This window comes from Geosmithia morbida (assembly GCF_012550715.1).
Source record: "Geosmithia morbida isolate 1262 chromosome Unknown scaffold_10, whole genome shotgun sequence".
NCBI lineage: Eukaryota > Fungi > Ascomycota > Sordariomycetes > Hypocreales > Bionectriaceae > Geosmithia > Geosmithia morbida.
In genome coordinates, this window is record NW_023336197.1 from 667,104 (window position 1) to 685,084 (window position 17,981).

Sequence of the window (17,981 nt, forward strand, 5' to 3'; positions counted from 1 at the left end):
TTGGCATCGAATTACAGACCATCATGGCCACGTTGCCGACATCAGATACTGATAAGGAGGAGAAGGAGGATGAGGAGGGATGATGATGCACAGAAGAAGACTTCGTTCTACCTTTGACCTTTGAAACCCCCCCCCCCCGCCGTCGTCTGTAAATTCGACCCTGCTTCGAAAGAAACGTACAGGTAAAACCTGGCTTTGCTTCGAATAAGGAAAAAGACAGAATCGGATAGAAGCAGAATGACAGAATGATGGTATTATTCGTCCAGGTTATTCATATAGGAGAAAAAAATGCCCCAGAAACCAATTCGATGCCAGACCGCCAGACTCGAGACTGACAGATGATTCGCCAGATGCATGCAGAGGAAAGGCTTTCTCTCTTCCCCCCTCCCCCATTTCTGATCTGGGTTTCAACATGGTTGGGCTGCTACGGTGGATGATTTGCCTGGCGGCAGTCTCGTCTTCCCTACTGCTTCTCTTTCTGTCATTTCTTCTTCTTCTTCTTCTTCTTCTTCTTCTTCTTCCAGAGCGTAATGCATCTCTTCCTTCCTCTCTACTCGTACTTGCAGACGCCTATCCCCGTGTCTCCTTGATGCATCAGCCCCTACGTACTCCGTACACGGAGTACGTAGGGGCTGATGCATCAAGTATCATAATGGGCCGTGTCATGTACATGTGGGCAGGAGCGGCAGGCAGGTCTTTCTTACCCGTAGGTAGCATATAACGATATGCATCATACAGAAGTCATCATACTCGTAAGAAGGAAATGATATTAATAACTCAATCGGCCGTGATCCCCTCTTCGGGTACTTGGTAGAAAGGATGGATCAATGTCTATCCGTACCTAGTGGTTAGTAAACCGTCCCCCCCTCCCCCGCCTAGTCAGACAGAATGATTATAACGCAGCGATCTGATACCAGCAGCTTCTTGTCCCGTTTTCTACTAGTACGACGAGCGATATACTCGGCAGATCGATGCTCTAGTGATGGCAGCAGCAGCAGCAGCAGTAGTGGTAGTAGTTGGTAGTAGTAGTAGTAGTGCTGTAGTAGCAGTAGTGCTGTAGTAGTAGTAGTGCTGTAGTAGTGCTGCAGTAGTAGTAATATTAGTACGAGTGAAAAAGTACTGAAATCCCCCACTCCCTCCAAAAAGGGTGTCATGCAGCACCAAAACATGGTAGAGAGAAGCGTCGTGACCTACAGATGGGACCTCTCCTCTCTTTCTTCTTCACACTATACTCGCATGTATCCTCTCTTGCTCTTCCTTGGCCCAGGCGAAGGGAAGGGGGGGGGGGGGGGGGGGGGGGGGGGCAACAGAGAGGCCCATTCGCCAAGATGACTCGAGAGAATGGGCCCCCCCTCTTTCTCCCCTCCCTCCACCCCTCTTTCCGTCTCTCTCTCTCTCTCTCTCTCTCTCTCTATTCTTCCTTCCCCTCTACCCCTCATGATGATTCAAAAAGAAGAGGAAGAAGAGAGGCAACTCAAAACTCAAGTAAGGCTGCAGAAGAGAAGAGGTAAGAAAAAAAATGAATGAATGAAGCGAATCTCTCACACACAGAGTAAGCGCACACACACTCTCTCTTTCTTTTTTTCCTTCCATCACACACACACACACACACACACACACGAGACCTGTCATACGTGTTTGTGGTGGGACTGAAATCAAGTACATTCTCGTCTCGTACAGACATGATTCCGTAGCGTCCCTACGAAAGGAACAAAAAATAAATAAAACGCGAATAGATCAAAGAAAAAACCCTCCAAAAACAAAAGGATGCAGTGTGATTGAACACACGACTGGCCCCCTGCGGCGGCTGAGTGGGAACACGATTGGAGATTGTCACTCGTACCGGTTGGTCGCGGAGCCATATGGAGCACTAAGCTAGAGGGTCGGGTCACCCCTTTGGTCTTTGGTCAAGCCAGGTCAGGTCATCCAAGGGGATAGATAGAGAGAGAGAGAGAGACAGATAGAGACAGATAGATGCATGTACATATGGGGGTGACGGCATTGCGCGTGCGTGCGTGCGTGCGTGCGTGTGTGTGTGTGTGTGTGTGTGTGTGTGTTTTACTGTGGGCTGTTCGCGTGGTTTTGTACGAGAGAGTACAAGTTACGTGGTTGCATCATGGGTCGCTTGGCCCTTTGGTGTCCCCCCCCACCCCACCCCACACACGTAACGAGAATCTCAGCTGTATTGCCGGTACGGAGTAGTCTGTACACGACAGCAAGTTACGACATGTTACCTAGTAGATGATCCCTCTCCCTCTCGTGACGAGTGGTTGCCCTTCATCTGTCCGTGTGATGCGGACATGTCAGGGCGGCGCATCACGTCTTCGTTGCTGATTGGGTGATGTGTGTGTGTCAGCCTTGGAGGGTATCTCTCACCGTTCACTTGTTGAGTATCATGGCAATTCACCCGCCCTAAAGGAGAGAACGGTAGCGCGAGAATATGCTTCGTCTCTACCTGACACTTCCGGTAAGGGTGATGCTGCAGAGTGTTATTGCATGTAGAAGGAGGTCAGTCTGCCTCGTTGCTGCAACTACGACGGTTTGTTTACTCCTCCAGACTTGACCCCTCGATCCTTCCACACCGTACGCCCTGAGGGGTAGGGGGGACCCCTCAGCATGAGGCTTCCAAGAAGCCCTCTCTTTCTTTCTTTCTTGGACCGCCAGGTGACCCGCTGAGGGCCTAGGTCCCATGTATGTATGCGGGGGATTTGTCGGGGCATCATCCAGTTGGTCGTAGGGTGCTTCGGCGTTCCCAGCATGCCCGGGCTTGAATGCTATACATCCTGGGACGTGGCATGCGAGTATTATAACCTACGATACAGCTAGGAGATACGCGAGTAACAACGGCGCGCGCGCCGGGGGGGGGGAAGGGGGCGCGTTGTGAAGGCAACCGCTTATGACCATGACTGATGATGATGTCTGCTAGTAGTAGATACCTGACAAGAACAAACTCGCAGCGATGATCGTACAGCAGTACTCGTAAAAACGACGACGAGTACGGAGTAGATAAAAAAAAAGGTACCAGAGTATGGAGATGCACTACGGCAACCCTCACCGCTTGTCCCTCCGAGTCGTATTATTACCATACAAACGTCCGTCTACCTGTGGCTCCCACGATACCCCGCTGCCATCTTTTTCTTCCCTGGATTCTACGTGCTCTTCCTTCCTTCCTTCCTCTATTTATTTATTTACTCTTTACATTTTTCTTACATTATATTTTCGTGTGATGGTCGCTGGGACAATGATCCCCCTGGTTTGTTGACTGTTGCGTCTAGTCTGAGAGAGCATGGACACATTGACGTGTACCTGGTATTATTAATACATACGAGAAGGCATATATTACTTATAGTGCTATGACTAATGCAGATTACTATGGCAGTCATCACACAGGCCATTGCCACCAGCTGGATGCGGCCAAAAGCTCATTGTCTCTCTCTCGTACGACAACCTCATCAGTATTACGAGTAGAGCATCCGTAGCATTGAAACATGAAAAAAAGAATTAAAAAAACAAGAACAAAAAAACGGTCCGAGGCTAGGCTCGGGCATATCCGCCACGATGCTGTCACAGCCGCCACTAGCTGACGTCTGATGCTATTCTGGCTGCTCCGTGTGCGTGCTGGAATCTACTCGTATGCCCCTCGATAGTCAAGTCGACCCATTCGGCGCTCTTACTCTCTCTATCACCCTCGCGTGAGCTGGAAGCTCCCCACACACACGTAGGCTGATGACTTGACGCTCGTCGGACAACCACGGGGTCAGGCCAGGTCAGGTTCAGGTCCCAGGTCCCATCGGCAATCAATCGCACTCTCGCCCCCGCTTCTTTTCCGACGCCGCGCCCCCCCCTCTCTCTCTCACTCTCAGGTGCGTCCAGTGATTATCCGTCTACGAGTACCTACCCGCCGTACTCGTAGCGATAATACTGTGTGTGCTAGGTAGTAAGAGAGATATGAGATATAGGTGATAGTCGTACCAAGGTAGGGGAGAATATACGGAATACTGCAGGGATACATATTGTCAGGGTGTGAATGACTCACGTCCAATATGTACCCTCGACGTATCCTCATCGCCTCAGGTCCCCACGCCGCCACCAGCGCGCGCATCTCGCAGTACTCGTACTCGTACTACTATGGAGTATTCCAACTACCCGCTGTACATACAGACTGCAAAACAGACTCGGTTGCTGCTGCGCCATCTTCCTTTCGCTTCCTTCTTCGCTTGCTCGGCTGACTCTTTTTATCCCCCCCCTTCCCTCATATATACATATACATATATATATATAAAAGAAAAGGGCTAATCTCGATCAGGGTGCTTAGAAGGCGTGGATGATGACAGGCAATTGATCATGATCATCCCCACGAACGGCTGTCCTTGTTCCACGACGGTCTTACGACGTCACGATTCGCAGATTGAGAGGACATGGTTGGGACAGTACAGTGTACGGGTATTGTCATATGTAGAAACAAAAGAAAGACGAAAAAAAAGAAGAAAAAAAGGTACCATCTCTTATTATTCGCAGTATTGTTGGCTATCTACTCGTATTACTACGAGCACAGTACATTGTTGACTGGAAGTAATATTGCTCATACTGTAACAGTAGTCACAAGCACTCTCCAGATTCATCTGAGTGGGTGTGGTATATTTCACGCAGAATCGGCAACGACTGGTACCCGTACACGTGCCGCTTCCGCCACCACCACAGCAATAGCAGCCACGGACGGACAGCTATGCGCACTATCCGCACGCCAGGAGGGAGAGAGAGGGAGTACGAGTAGGCATGAGTGGCTAAGAGCTTAGACTCCCCCCCCCCCCCCCGACTGGCGGCTCCGACTGGGACGACGACGACGTACGAGTACTACGCCGGACCACTGAGCTGTGCCACAGCCCACAGGTAAAGGGCGAGGTATCCACACCCAAGACCTGCGGCAGCGATTCCAAAAGAGAGCAAGGCTCCCGTCAAGAGAGTCCCGATACCCATCCAACCGGCCTCGGTGCCTCACCCACACCCATGGGGCTCACCCACACCTAGACGTGCCTCACTGATGACGGACATTGCCCTGTCGGTTACTGGGTCGCGTACTCGATACAACCTTCGCTGCCTGTCTTGCCTGCCTGTGCCTACCCCGTAAGGTCACGAGGTACAGGTATAGGGTACACAGACCGCTATCTCACAAACTCCCTATCCCCTTCCATCCCCTTCCCCCTCCTCCCCCCCCCCCCCATAGACTCAGCGACCCCTGTCTTGTCCGGTCTCTACTTGTACCTACCAGCTTCACTGTCGAGACCCGCCACCCACCACTCCCGTGCTCACGTACAAACCGGACTCCTCCACTCGCTCGCCTCTCTCCATGTACTCCGTACTCTGTACGATGTACACGGCAAGTTACTCTCTCCCTCCGTCTCCTTCTCTCTGACACTCTGTCGACGGGCTCAGTAATAAACCTCGCCAGCCCCGACATGTCTACCCTCTCCACCACCACCAACTTCGCCCCTCATCCTCCCAACCAAGACCCTTCCCCCCTCCCTCCCCAGACCAACAGCTACAAGGGCTCGAGTGGGAAGAGAAAAACTGTCAAGTTTACCAGCATCGCCAGTCATTGCATTGATTTCTTCATTTGAAATCAAACTTCGCCTCCCCTTCTCTCTCATTCTTATCCTCCTTCTACGCCTTCCCCCATCTTTCCATACTGTTCCACACGGTCCTGCCGGAGCCTCTCTTCCTTGTTCGTGTCTTGCATAGCCGTCTTTCTTCGTCATCCCGTCTCACTTTTTTTTTTCTTCTCTCCTTCTCTTCCACCTTCTAAGGAAAGACTCGAGAATAAGTCGTTCTGTCTATATTCCGTCGTCATCTGCAACAGTTTCTTCTTTCTTCTTTTTTTTCTTTCCCTTCTCTCTTCTCCTTTTGCTCTCTTCGCATACAGTCAGCTTCTCTTTTTCCGACATCTGCATCTTGAGACCGACACTTGGACATCCAACAAACAACCTAATCCAGACCCGTGTGCAAAACAACCACACGAAACAACACCACAGTCACCGCTCCTTCCAGTGGCTATAGATGCCACTACCAGTCATCGCTCTACAAATCTAGAGCACGTCACCGAACTTCCCACTCCTTCTCTTCTACTTGTCTCGCCTTTTTTTTTTCTTCTCTTCATTTCATTCCATCTTATCCCCATCATACCCCCTTCACTCTCCTCTGTATGCCGTCGACGGCCTCGAAACCTATACCTCGATTCACAGCGCCGGCCGCCCCGTCGATATGAGTTCTCCGCCCATGGATCCCTACGCAGCCTTGGGCGTCTCCAGGGACGCCCAGGTTGCCGAGATCCGCTCCGCCCACCGCAAGCTCGTTCTCAAGTGCCACCCTGACAAGGTGCAGGACCCGGAACTCAAGGCCAAGAAGCAGGACGAGTTCCAGCGGGTCCAGCAGGCCTACGAGATCCTGACCGACGACGCCAAGCGCCAGAAGTACGACGACCAGCTGAGGCTGGCCGAGCTCCGGAGGCTGCAGCGCGAGACCAAGGCCAACATGTCGGCCCCCCGCTCGTCCCCGGCCGCCGCCGCCGCCGCCAGCAACGCCTACCCCGACGTCGAGATCCGCACCGCCGAGCCCCGCCCTTCATCGTACAACAGCACCGGCGCCCCCCCCGGCGCCCCCCCCGGCGTCAGGATCTTCACAACCCAGAGCAGCTCCGCGGCCGGCGCCGGCTTCTCGGCGCGGTCGTGGGATGAGGGCGCCTCCACGACCAGGGCGTCGTCGTCGCGCTACTACGACGCCGGCGCGAAGGCCGACGCCCGCCCGCCCCGCCGCGAGAAGACGTATCACGACAAGCCCTCGAAGCGCGAGGTCGAGAGGGAACGCGAGAAGGAGAAGGAGAAGGACAGGGAGAGGGAGAGAGAGAAGCGCCGGCTCCAGAAGGAGCGCGAGGCCAAGGACCTACGCAGGGCCCAGAAGAAGGAGGAGAAGCGCTCCAAGGAGAAGCAGCGGTCCAAGGACCACAAGCGCGAGCAGGAGTCGAAGCGCCGCGACCGCGAACCTGCCTATGTGGGCGGCGTGTACGACGAGGAGACGATGCCGTCGTCCTCGCGCAAGTCGAGCAGTAAGAAGTACGACGACCCGACCGCCGCCCCCGCCGCAGCCCCGTACACGGCCACCTACGGCGCGCCCGTGCAGGCCTCCAAATGGGACTACGCCAACGCCTACATCTACTCCCAGATGCAGAGGGCCGCCGAGCCGGCCTACACGCACCACAACACGCCCCCGCGACCCACGGCACCCACCCCGCCCCCCATGGATGGCGGGTATTCTCGACCGAGCGACGATGAAGACGACTCGGACGACGATTCGGGCTCGATCGCCTTGGACGACTCCACCGACTCGGATGACACCGAAATCGACGACCACCCGCGCCGCTCCTCGGCCATGCCGCGCCGCGGATCCGCCGCGGCCGCGGCGGCGGCCGCCGAGATGGCACCCTCGACACCGCGGGGGGAGCCGCTGCACCGGCCATCGCGCAGGGGGTCCCGGGGAAGCCCGCCCATCATCTTCGACGTGTCACCGACGCAGCGCCACACGCCTCGCTTCTCGTCGTCGGCCGATATGGGGCCCGGCCCGGGACTGGGCTCCTCCCCGCCACACCTGTCGAGGACGCACACGATGCCGGCGCCGGCGGACCTGCCGCGCTCGCACACGCGTCCGATCCCGACGCCGCGCCGCACGCAGACGTACGACCACCACTACTACAAGTCCGCGGGCGGGGCGGACGTGATGCCCAACCGCGGCCGTAACAGGTCGCGCAGGGAGCCGCAGGTGGTGGAGGAGGACTCGCTCGACGATTCGGACGACGTGCTGGAGTACAGCGCCTCCAGCCGAGCCCGTCGGTCGTCGGGCGCCACCGTCATCCCGGCCTCGACGCCCAACATCAAGTACGGCAGCAGTGGCAGGAGCGGCCGCAAGAACCGGTCCCCCGAGGAGGGTTCCCAGACGCAGTACCACGTCGGGCACGGGCGCACCAAGAAGGTGTCGTCTTCCTCGTTGCGGGCCAGCGCGTCGGCCGCGGGCATGGGCCCGGAGATGCTGAGCACGAGCGCCAGCAGCAAGAAGAGCGCGACGTACTACAGCGTGCCGCACCGCCCCGGGTCGTACGGCCGGGAGCACAGCGGCCCGGCGTACATGCACGTCGCTACCAGCCCGATGCCGCCGTTTCCCAGCATCAGCCAGTCTAAGCCTCTGTCCCCCAGGGACGTGGCGTATACGCGGTATGAAGCCGCGTATCCTACGACTAGGGCTTGATCTCTTCTCCCTCTTTTCTTCTTTTTTTCCACCTCATTTCTCTCTCTGTCGTTTCTTCATTTCCCAGCTTGGTTTCTCAACCCTCGCTTCATGTGTTTTTAGTTTTTTTTTTCTTTTTTCATATCTTTTACTATCGCTCTCTTCATTCTATTGGAGACTTGATCACTCTTCCAGACCTCGTTGCAGATTTCTGCCAACGAGGATGGAGACGTGAGGTCTGAGAAGAGGAGAGCGTTGCATGGAAGGTGTTTCTCACATCAGTCTTTTCCTCATAAGGCGTTTGGGTTGGAGGTTTCTTTCTCTCTCTATCTCTCTCTCTCTCTCTCTTCTTTTTTTCTTTTTCCCTTTGCTTTTCTTTCCACTGGGGATTTCACACATTTCGGCTTTGATTTACTTTGATTTCCTATGCTCGGTTTAGGATCTCATCTGCTCTTGCTTTGACTGCTACTATGCTACAGTGACGAGTTTTTTTTCTTCCTTTTTTTCTGAAAGGACAAAGACGAGAGAAGAGATTGAAGATTGGCGTTGTCGTCAGATGATGGTTGGATGACTACTTATTTATTTGTTTTATGATAATGAAATGTGAATATATCGTGTATACTGGATCTGGAGTAGTCGAATGACTGAAGAGCTGTGAAGTGGACAGTGTAGCTGAAGTTGACTTGAGCTCGGGCTGATGATGCAGATTGATACTATCGACAAGAAGCCAAGAGGTATATGTGAATAATGCAAGGGAGGAGGGCGTAAATGTATCTTGATGTTAGTCTAAATGAAGCACCGTTGAAAAAGCTGATGGAGCCAACCCTGATCAGTGAGCTGCCCGACGTAGACTTGGTAAACGATAAAAAGAAACCTGCACAAGTGAAGGCCGTCTGTGAGCGGGGCGGGGCGGATCGAACCGCCTGGCTACCCTCCACCCGCGAGACACCGCCCGGGCCTCGTCGATGTGCCGCAGACGCATCCCTCCAAGGCGTCGCCGTCGTCGTCGCTCATCCGGCCGAAGCTCCTGGCGCGCCACCGGGTCGAGAAGCGTGGTGCTCGACGCGCACGAGGCTCCACGTTCCCCTCGAGCTGGAGTGCGAGCTGGAGTGCAGACGCTTCAGCACGTTCCGGGTCGTGTACGCGCCAGCGGCCTGCCGACGGCGGGCCTCGCGCAACGGGTCAGACGCAGGACGGAACGGTGGACAATGCGGCCCACCACCAACCTCGTGGACGAGGTGTTTCCTCTACCGTGGGGAAAAGGACCTGCCTGGGCAGACGACGCAGGTCGATTCCCGCAACCCCCCCCCCCCAAAAAAAAAGGAACGATGGGTGCGGACTCCTCCGCTCCCTGCCCTCCTTCCCCTCGACCCTCCCCGGCATCCTCGACGGAGGGATGCGGGATCCGACCGTGGAATCCACGGGGGATCCACACGCTGACGCGCACGGCTGCGACCGCTCCGAGCTGCTGCGACCGACGGCAGCCGACGCACCCCACGCTACACCAGCTCCTCCCGCCGTGATCGCCCGTCGTCTTCTCCGCCTGTCCGTCCCGGTTACGGTAGCAGACCGTCCATGTGGTGAGGGAACCTGGATGGCATCTCACCGACCCGGGGCATCCAGGCCGACGAGCACCACGACGCGACGCGACGAGGAGAGGAAGGCGCACGCCACGGGAGAGAGCCTGGACCTGGGCCATCCCGGCCGAGATGGCTGGTGCACGCCAGTCAGCCGACCGCGCCAGAGGGGGGCGGTGACGGGTTTCACCGTGCACGGCAGTGATGATGGGGATATGAGGCTTCTCCTCCGTGCGAGGAGAGGAAGTCACCCACTCCTCCGCCTCTGGGGCTGAGAGGTAGGGGGAGAGAGTTGACGCTGATGTTCTATCCCATCTTTCTCTCTGGCCATCAACATTATCCAAGCATCTTGGCGTTATATGTATATATATATAATTTTATATCCATATATATATTTAAAAAAAAATTAGTTTATTCCATGTACGAGATATTCTTACAGCATTCCTAAATCAACAGGACTATGACATGTACGGGATGATACCAGGACAATATATATATATATAGCACATATCATATAAGCAGCATAATATTACCAGGACGGATAGGAGTAGGTAGAGGGATGATACGTGTATTATCTGATACAAGCACTCCGTAGTGTCTGGTGGAAAATCATACGAATTGACGAATGGTAGGAGGCTCGAAATTACATACGACCGGAGTACCTGCATACCGGGATTCGATAGTGTTACATCGTATTACGTAGAATTATAGGATTGGAATGAATGGATGATTGAACATGTATGAACATGGCCTTGGATAATCAGATATCAATTCAAAAGATACCGTCGACCGTGCTGATACTCCGTAACTGATAGTACGGTATTACGGCTAGGACTACAGTCAGATAGGTCTATAACGATATGACTTTGATACTTCGTTATAACGATTTCGGGGGGGGGGGGGGGGGGTTCCGTAATAAAAGAGGAGTGGATCCCCACGTGACGAGTATCGTATATCGCATATACGTATCTTGCACGGTGCGTCCGTGGTGATAGTACCTACACCTACATGCCTACATGTATAATATACGTATAATACCCGTACCGGTAAGAGGGGGAGGAAAAGAAATAAAAACCAAGAGCTGGCCACCTGACGGAAACTGTGAGAACATCGGGGACACCACGAGATCGATACTCCGTACACTTTCTGGTGGGAAGACCACCGGAACGCCGGGATGTGAAGAGTACGGAGTAGTACGCCATCTATACATGACATGATGGCTATAGACCTATTAAACTGTACCATCAGTCTAACCCCCCCCCCCGGACAGGTAATACGTACACAACCTCTGACGTAAGGGGGGCCGAGCTTCTAAACTGTCACTTTTTGCCTTCCAAAGCTCCTGCTTCTTTCTCGGCACTCCTCTCCTGTTTGCCACGCAACTTCTCCCTCTCGCTTTCAAAAACCCTCCCCTCCCCACCCCCTCCCCAACTCACCCAAACAAACAGACAAGACAAACGACTTCTTCTTCTTCTTCTTCTCCTTAGAGGTACAACCCCTTTCTTCTGGGGGGGGGCTGTCAAAAGAGTGGGCTCGACCCAGATTCTTACTCTCTCAGCTTCAGAAGACAACACACACGCACACGCACACGCACGCAAACCCCTTTCACCATGAGCACCTCGGCCGACGTCGACAACGGCATCCTGCGTCCGAGACCACGAAAACCCCAACAGTCGACCGTGGCAGCCCTCTCGCCGTCTACCGAGACCGACACGACCACCTCATCGACGGGAGCGGCATCATCATCCAGCCTGCACCTCGGATCTCTGGACAGCCATGACCACCTGAGTCTGGGCCAGGCTCACAGCCAGAACGGGACGGCGACGGCCAGCGGCGTGACGAGCGGGCGATCGACACCGGTACCGGAGAACGCCCCGCCGTCGGCCAAGTCCCTGTCATCGGCGCGGCGACAGGTGCGGGCGGAGCGGCGGCGGCGCATCTTCCCGACGACCGAGTTCGCGTCGCGCGTGTCGCACTTTGACCCGGCCTCGGACTACCGCGACTTCCACGGCTTCTTCAACCTGTTCTGGATCGGTCTGGCCATCATGGGCATCACGACGATGCTGCGCAACGTGCGCGACAACGGGTTCCCGCTGCGCATGGGCATCTGGTCCCTCTTCACCGTCAAGCTCGGCCACCTGGCCGTCGCCGACGCCCTGATGGTGGCCAGCACCGCCGTCAGCATCCCCATCCACCACCTCGCCCGGTCGGCCGCGCGCGACGGCGCCATGACCTGGCGCAGGGGCGCCATGGCCCTCCAGAGCGTCTACCAGGCCGCCTGGTTCGCCGTCTGGGTCGTCACCCCCTTCTACTTCGAGTGGACCTGGACCGCCCAGGTCTTCCTGCTGCTGCACACCATGGTACTCCTCATGAAGATGCACTCCTGGGCCTTCTACAACGGCCACCTGTCCGAGACCGAGAAGCACCTCCAGGCCCTGGACCACGACCACGAGGCCAAGGAGAACCGCCGTCCGGCCCGCCTCTATCCCAGCCCCACCACCGACGTAGCCGCCGCCGCCGCCACCGCAACTCCGGACGACACCACCACCACCACCACCACCACCCAGCAGGAGGATGAGAAGCAGCAGCAGCAGCAGCAGCAGCGGCGGCGGCGTGAGGATCAGGATCGGGATCAGGATCAGGATGAGGCGGTCGAGATGCTCAGGGAGGATCTGGCGCGCGAGCTCACGTCGCCGATGGGCAACGTCACGTACCCTCGCAACCTCAGCTGGGCCAACTACGCCGACTACCTCCTCTGCCCTACGCTGTGCTACGAGCTCGAGTACCCGCGCGTGGAGGAGGTCAACTGGACGTCGCTCGCGTCCAAGGTGGTGGCCACCTTTGGCTGCATCTTCCTCCTGACCATGACGTCGGAGGACTTCATCCTGCCCGTGCTGGCCGACGCGGCCGCGCGGCTGCACCCGGCGGGTACGGAGGCGTCGGGTCCCCTCCACCCCTCGGTCCCCCCGTCCGAGTGCCTCCTCATCCTGGCCGAGACGGTGTCGTGGCTGCTGTTCCCCTTCATGCTCACCTTCCTGCTCGTCTTCCTCGTCATATTCGAGTACGTCCTCGGCGCCTTCGCCGAGATCACCCGCTTCGCCGACCGCCACTTCTACGCCGACTGGTGGAACTCGACCGACTGGATGGAGTTCTCGCGCGAGTGGAACGTGCCCGTCTACTCCTTCCTGCGCAGGCACGTCTACTCGGCCTCGAGGCCCCTCGTCGGCAAGCAGACGGCCACCGTCATCACCTTCCTCATCTCCGCCGTCGGCCACGAGATCGTCATGGCCTGCATCACCAAGAAGATACGAGGTTACGGCTTCGTCTGCCAGATGCTCCAGCTTCCCATCTTCTTCATCCAGAGGACCCGATGGGTGAAGGGGAGGCAGACGTTGAACAATGTATTCTTCTGGATCTCCATGATAATGGGTCTCAGCATGGTGAGTTTTTCTCTCCCTTTTCATCTTTTTTGGTTTTCTATTGCTTTTTATTTCTTTACATTTTCCTCCATCTCTTCTTCCACTTCAACCTCTCTCCCCTCCCCTCCCCTACTTTTTATATCCCTACACACAACTATACCAACTCGATACTAACACGAGAGTACAGATCTGCGCCCTCTACGTCCTCGTTTAAAAATAACCCTCCCCCCCCCTCCCCTACTCGATCATAATCATGAGAAATATCCAGTCTTCCTTTTTTTTTTAAAAAAAAAAAAAAAAAAAAACCAAGAATATATCAATAACAAGAGCATACACACATATGCTTGGGAAAGATGAGAACTCATTTGGTTTGTTTTTCTCTTTCTTTTGTCCGTTTCTTTTCTCCTCATATGTTTATTCCTCGGGAATAAACACAAACACACACACACAGAGAGATCATTATTGTGCATACTACATCTTGTTCTTATCCCCCACTTTGTAACAAATTTTTTTTTGTCTTTTACTTTGTAACATTACATGCTCCAACATCGGGATCTAGATAGATAGAGAAAGGGAAGATTCACCACTGTACAGATATTATTGCATCTTTATTTTATTTTTTATTTTTTTTACTTTTGTACCATCTTTATAATCCACTCTTAGCATCCCAAGGACCTTCTTGTTGACAGTTACTCTGTTGGAATAGGCCAGTATAAACATATACAGTATCATACTATACAGACTATATATATATTATACATGCCCCTCTACACAAGCCTAGAATAAAATACAAGAACAAACTCCCGAGACGTATCTGTATTTACCAAATGGTACAAGAAAAATAAAAAATAAAATTGACAAGAGTACACCATACATGTGGAAGTACACGCATAAAATTGCAAAGTACACAACACCATACGTTGGGAAATTACACATCTTGGAGAAAACTGCAAGTAATAACAAAACCCCGTACTCCGTACACACAAACACCGCACTTGTCCGTCCGTCTTCACACCTCAAAGTCATGAAATTCTTTGTATTTGCATGTGAATGGAGACAAATAAAACAGAGCCATGTAATTAAAGCAGCACTTCCATAATGTTTTTAAAACACAAAGCCAGATCCTCCTTTTAAAACTCCGACGCAACTCTCTCTCTTTTCTGTCGTCTTCGTCTCAAGTTACAAAATCATGATGCCGGGGAGGGCACTCGTCTCTAGAGACTTATTTTTTTATTATTTTTTGAATCCCGAGGTCTTCGAGTTCTCCCGAGATTCCACAGAGGACGGATAATTTAGTCAACCTCCTCCATAGCGCTGTCGCCGGTAGCCGTGGCAGTGACGTCGGCAGCCTCAGCCTCGTCGGCGGGGGCGGCGGAGTCGTCCTCCTCAATGTTGAGGCCGAGCTGGACAAGCTTGTGGATGCGGTCGGCAAAGCCAGAGGGCTCGTCAATGGTGAAGCCGGAGACGAGCAGCGAGGTGTCGTACAGCAGCTTGACAATCGACTTGACGGTGCGGTCGTTCTCGCCGTCGGCCTCGACCTTGCGCTTGAGCTCCTGGATGATGGGCGACTTGGGCGAGATCTCAAACGTCTTCTTGGACGACATGTAGCTGCTCATAGAAGTGTCGCGGAGGGCCTGGGCCTTCATGATGCGCTCCATGTTGGCGGACCAGCCGAACTGGCCGGTACGGATGGCGCAGGGCGAGTTGCCGAGCTTGTAGCTGACGACAACCTTCTCGACGCTGTCGCCGAGTATGTTCTTGAGCGACTTGGAGAGACCCTCGTACTCCTTCTCCTGCTCCTCGCGGGCCTTCTTCTCCTCGTCCGACTCCTCGAGCTCAAAGTCCTTGGTGATGTCGACGAGCTTCTTGCCCTCGAACTCCTTGAGCTGGGTCATGGCGTACTCGTCAATGGGGTCGACGAGGAACAGAACCTCAAAGTTCTTCTCCTTGAGGGCGTCGAGGAAGGGAGACTTGGAGACGGCCTTGATGGACTCGCCGGTGATGTAGTACATGTTCTTCTGGTGCTCCGGCATGCGGGTGACGTAGTCGGAGAGCGACGTGAGCTCGTCGCCCGACTTGGTCGAGTTGAAGCGCAGGAGCTTGGCCAGGAGGCCACGGTTCTGGGTGTCCTCGTGGATGCCGAGCTTCAGGTTCTTGGAGAAGGCGCTGTAGAACTTGTCGAACTGCTCCTTGTCCTCGGCGATCTCGTTGAAGAGCTCGAGGGCCTTCTTGACAATGTTCTTCTTGATGACCTTCATGATCTTGTTCTGCTGGAGGGTCTCGCGCGACAGGTTGAGGGGAAGGTCCTCGGAATCGACGACGCCCTTGACGAAGCTCATCCACTCGGGGATGAGCTCGGTGGCGTCGTCGGTGATGAAGACGCGGCGGACGTAGAGCTTGATGTTGTTCTTCGTCTTCTTGGTCTCGAACAGGTCAAAGGGAGCACGCTTGGGGACGTAGAGGATGGCGCGGAACTCGAGCTGACCCTCGACGGAGAAGTGCTTGACAGCAAGGTGGTCCTCCCAGTCGTTGCTGAGGGACTTGTAGAAGGAGGCGTACTCCTCCTGGGAGATGTCCTGGGGGTTGCGGGTCCAGATGGGCTTCTGCTTGTTGAGCTCCTCCTCCTCGACCTTGGTCTCCTTGACCTTCTTGGTCTTGGGCTTCTTCTCCTCCTCGTCATCATCGACCTCCTCGACCTTGGGCTTCTTGTCGTCGTCAGCCTCCTCGGTCTTCTCCTCGGCGGCGTCCTCGTCGGGGACCTCGGTCTCGGTCTCCTTGGTGACGTGGAGGTAGATGGGATACGAGATGAACTCGGAGTGCTTCTTGATGACCTCCTTGATCTTGGACTCCTTCAGGTACTCGGCCTGCTCATCCTTGAGGTGGAGGACGATGGCGGTACCGCGGCCGAGCTGCTCGCCCTCGGTGTCGGCGGAGATGCTGAAGGTGCCACCGGCAGACGACTCCCAGATGTACTGCTCGTCGTCGTTGTTCTTGGACGTGACGGTGACGCGGTCGGCGACGAGGTAGGCCGAGTAGAAACCGACGCCGAACTGACCAATCATGGAGACGTCGGCACCGGCAGTGAGGGCCTCCATGAACTGCTTGGTACCAGAGCGGGCAATGGTACCGAGGTTGTTGACCAGGTCGGCCTTGGTCATGCCGATACCCGTGTCCCGGATGGTCAGCGTCTTGTTGACCTCATCGGGGATGATGTCGATGCGGAGGTCCTTGTTGGACTCCAGCTCTGAGGGGTCGGAGAGAGACTTGTAGCGGATCTTGTCCAGAGCATCGGAGCAGTTGGACACGAGCTCACGGAGGAAGATCTCCTTGTTGGAGTAGACCGTGTTGATGATGAGCGAGAGCAGCTGAGAGATCTCAGCCTGGAACTCGAAAGTCTCAGACATGATGACTGGGTATCAAAAAGGAAACTCGTAAAAAGAAAAGAATTAAGAAATCTATTCGTTCAAGTCAGCTTTTCCCGCCATCTCGATCACGTTGCATTCGGCGGTCGTCTCTGCCTCTCCAGCCCGCCTCGCCTCTTCTTTTTCCTGACTGAAAGTGCAACATTGACCGTTGTAAGAGGCTCGGGTGGGGTAGCGGGGGGGTGGGAGGGGGGGGGGCAACGTCTCTTCTGCTGGCCAATCTTGCAGATCCCCAAACGGACGGCACAAATGCAGAGAGGGCCGACGCACGAGACGGGGAGGAGAAGCAGCAGAGCTGAGGCAACGCGGGGTAGGGGCAGAGACGGTGAGGGCAGCCAGGCTTACCTTGACGTGATGAATAGACGAGGGTGCAGGTTCTAGAGAACCGATGATGGTATCTCTGAAAGACCTCTGGAGGGGTATGTAGTCTGAAGAGAGGATGAGAATTGATGGAGATGGAGAGGGGAAGATGCAGAGATGTGAAGATGAGGAAGGGAAGAAAGAGGGAAGGAAGGAAGCAGATGGTGGTTTACTTAAAAAAAAAAACCCGGTGCCCCTCTGGCGGTGCGCGGTGTCGACTCGACGATTCCATGGGATTCTACGGCCTTTTTCTTCTTTCTGCCACTCGCCCCTCCCAAAGTGTTCGAGAAGATGCGGGCAGTCACCCAGAGTGCCTAGTCCGGGCGGGCTACAGATGCACAAGTGCTGGGGTCGGGTGGTTACAGGGGTCCAGGTTGGCAGCTCTCCACTGTAGGATACCTGTATAGACCTGGGGGGGGGCGTGCCATCACTGAACAGTGAGAGGGCCCGGTCAGTCTTTGCTGCCGGTCGGGGTCAGATCGCCTCTTGATTGGTCCGATCGTTCTAGAGCCTTCTACCGTCTACGAGTGCTCCAACCGTCGCCGGGCGGGCGACCGACAAGAGCCGCCAACTGCTGCTCACACCGCCCGCCAGTTAGGGACCTCTCGTTTTGACTCAATCGCTGTATCGTATAAGAGAGGAACGTCGAACAGTCCAATCTATTCAGCTGCATGACACTAGAAGATAGAGGACATCCAAGATTATTAAGAAGGAAGAAAGAAAGAAAAACACACAGAAAGAGCAGATCTAGAGCAGGGAAGGAGATCCCCAAACAGCAGCCTTCCACCAGAAACCATCTGCTTCCAAGCTCATCTAGACTGTTGCCCACCAGGCGGGACGAGGCTGACAAGCGCCCCTCCCCAGACTATACCCAAATCGGTTCAGCCCACTTGCAGCTCCCCTCCAAACATTGCCCCGAATATGCGGAGAGG

General features: G+C 54.9%; 4 protein-coding genes across 4 annotated transcripts; 2 read left to right on the forward strand and 2 right to left on the reverse strand.

Annotated features, from left to right (window-relative positions):
* Nucleotides 1-5,041: 5,041 nt before the first annotated feature.
* Nucleotides 5,042-8,292, forward strand: GMORB2_1689 (DnaJ domain; the record flags this gene model as incomplete). The annotated part of the gene is made up of 3 exons (XM_035463670.1): nt 5,042-5,124; nt 6,240-6,818; nt 6,945-8,292. 3 exons carry the CDS (start codon nt 5,042-5,044, stop codon nt 8,290-8,292), a joined length of 2,010 nt encoding a protein of 669 aa, XP_035320501.1.
* A 989-nt stretch (nt 8,293-9,281) lies between these two features.
* Nucleotides 9,282-9,970, reverse strand: GMORB2_1690 (uncharacterized protein; the record flags this gene model as incomplete). The annotated part of the gene is made up of 2 exons (XM_035463671.1): nt 9,282-9,440; nt 9,707-9,970. 2 exons carry the CDS (start codon nt 9,968-9,970, stop codon nt 9,282-9,284), a joined length of 423 nt encoding a protein of 140 aa, XP_035320502.1.
* Nucleotides 9,971-11,458: 1,488 nt separating this feature from the next.
* Nucleotides 11,459-13,481, forward strand: GMORB2_1691 (sterol O-acyltransferase; the record flags this gene model as incomplete). Its single annotated transcript, XM_035463672.1, has 2 exons — nt 11,459-13,288; nt 13,455-13,481. 2 exons carry the CDS (start codon nt 11,459-11,461, stop codon nt 13,479-13,481), a joined length of 1,857 nt encoding a protein of 618 aa, XP_035320503.1.
* A 1,078-nt stretch (nt 13,482-14,559) lies between these two features.
* Nucleotides 14,560-16,671, reverse strand: GMORB2_1692 (molecular chaperone HtpG; the record flags this gene model as incomplete). The annotated part of the gene is made up of 2 exons (XM_035463673.1): nt 14,560-15,000; nt 15,955-16,671. 2 exons carry the CDS (start codon nt 16,669-16,671, stop codon nt 14,560-14,562), a joined length of 1,158 nt encoding a protein of 385 aa, XP_035320504.1.
* Between the last annotated feature and the right edge of the window lie 1,310 nt (nt 16,672-17,981).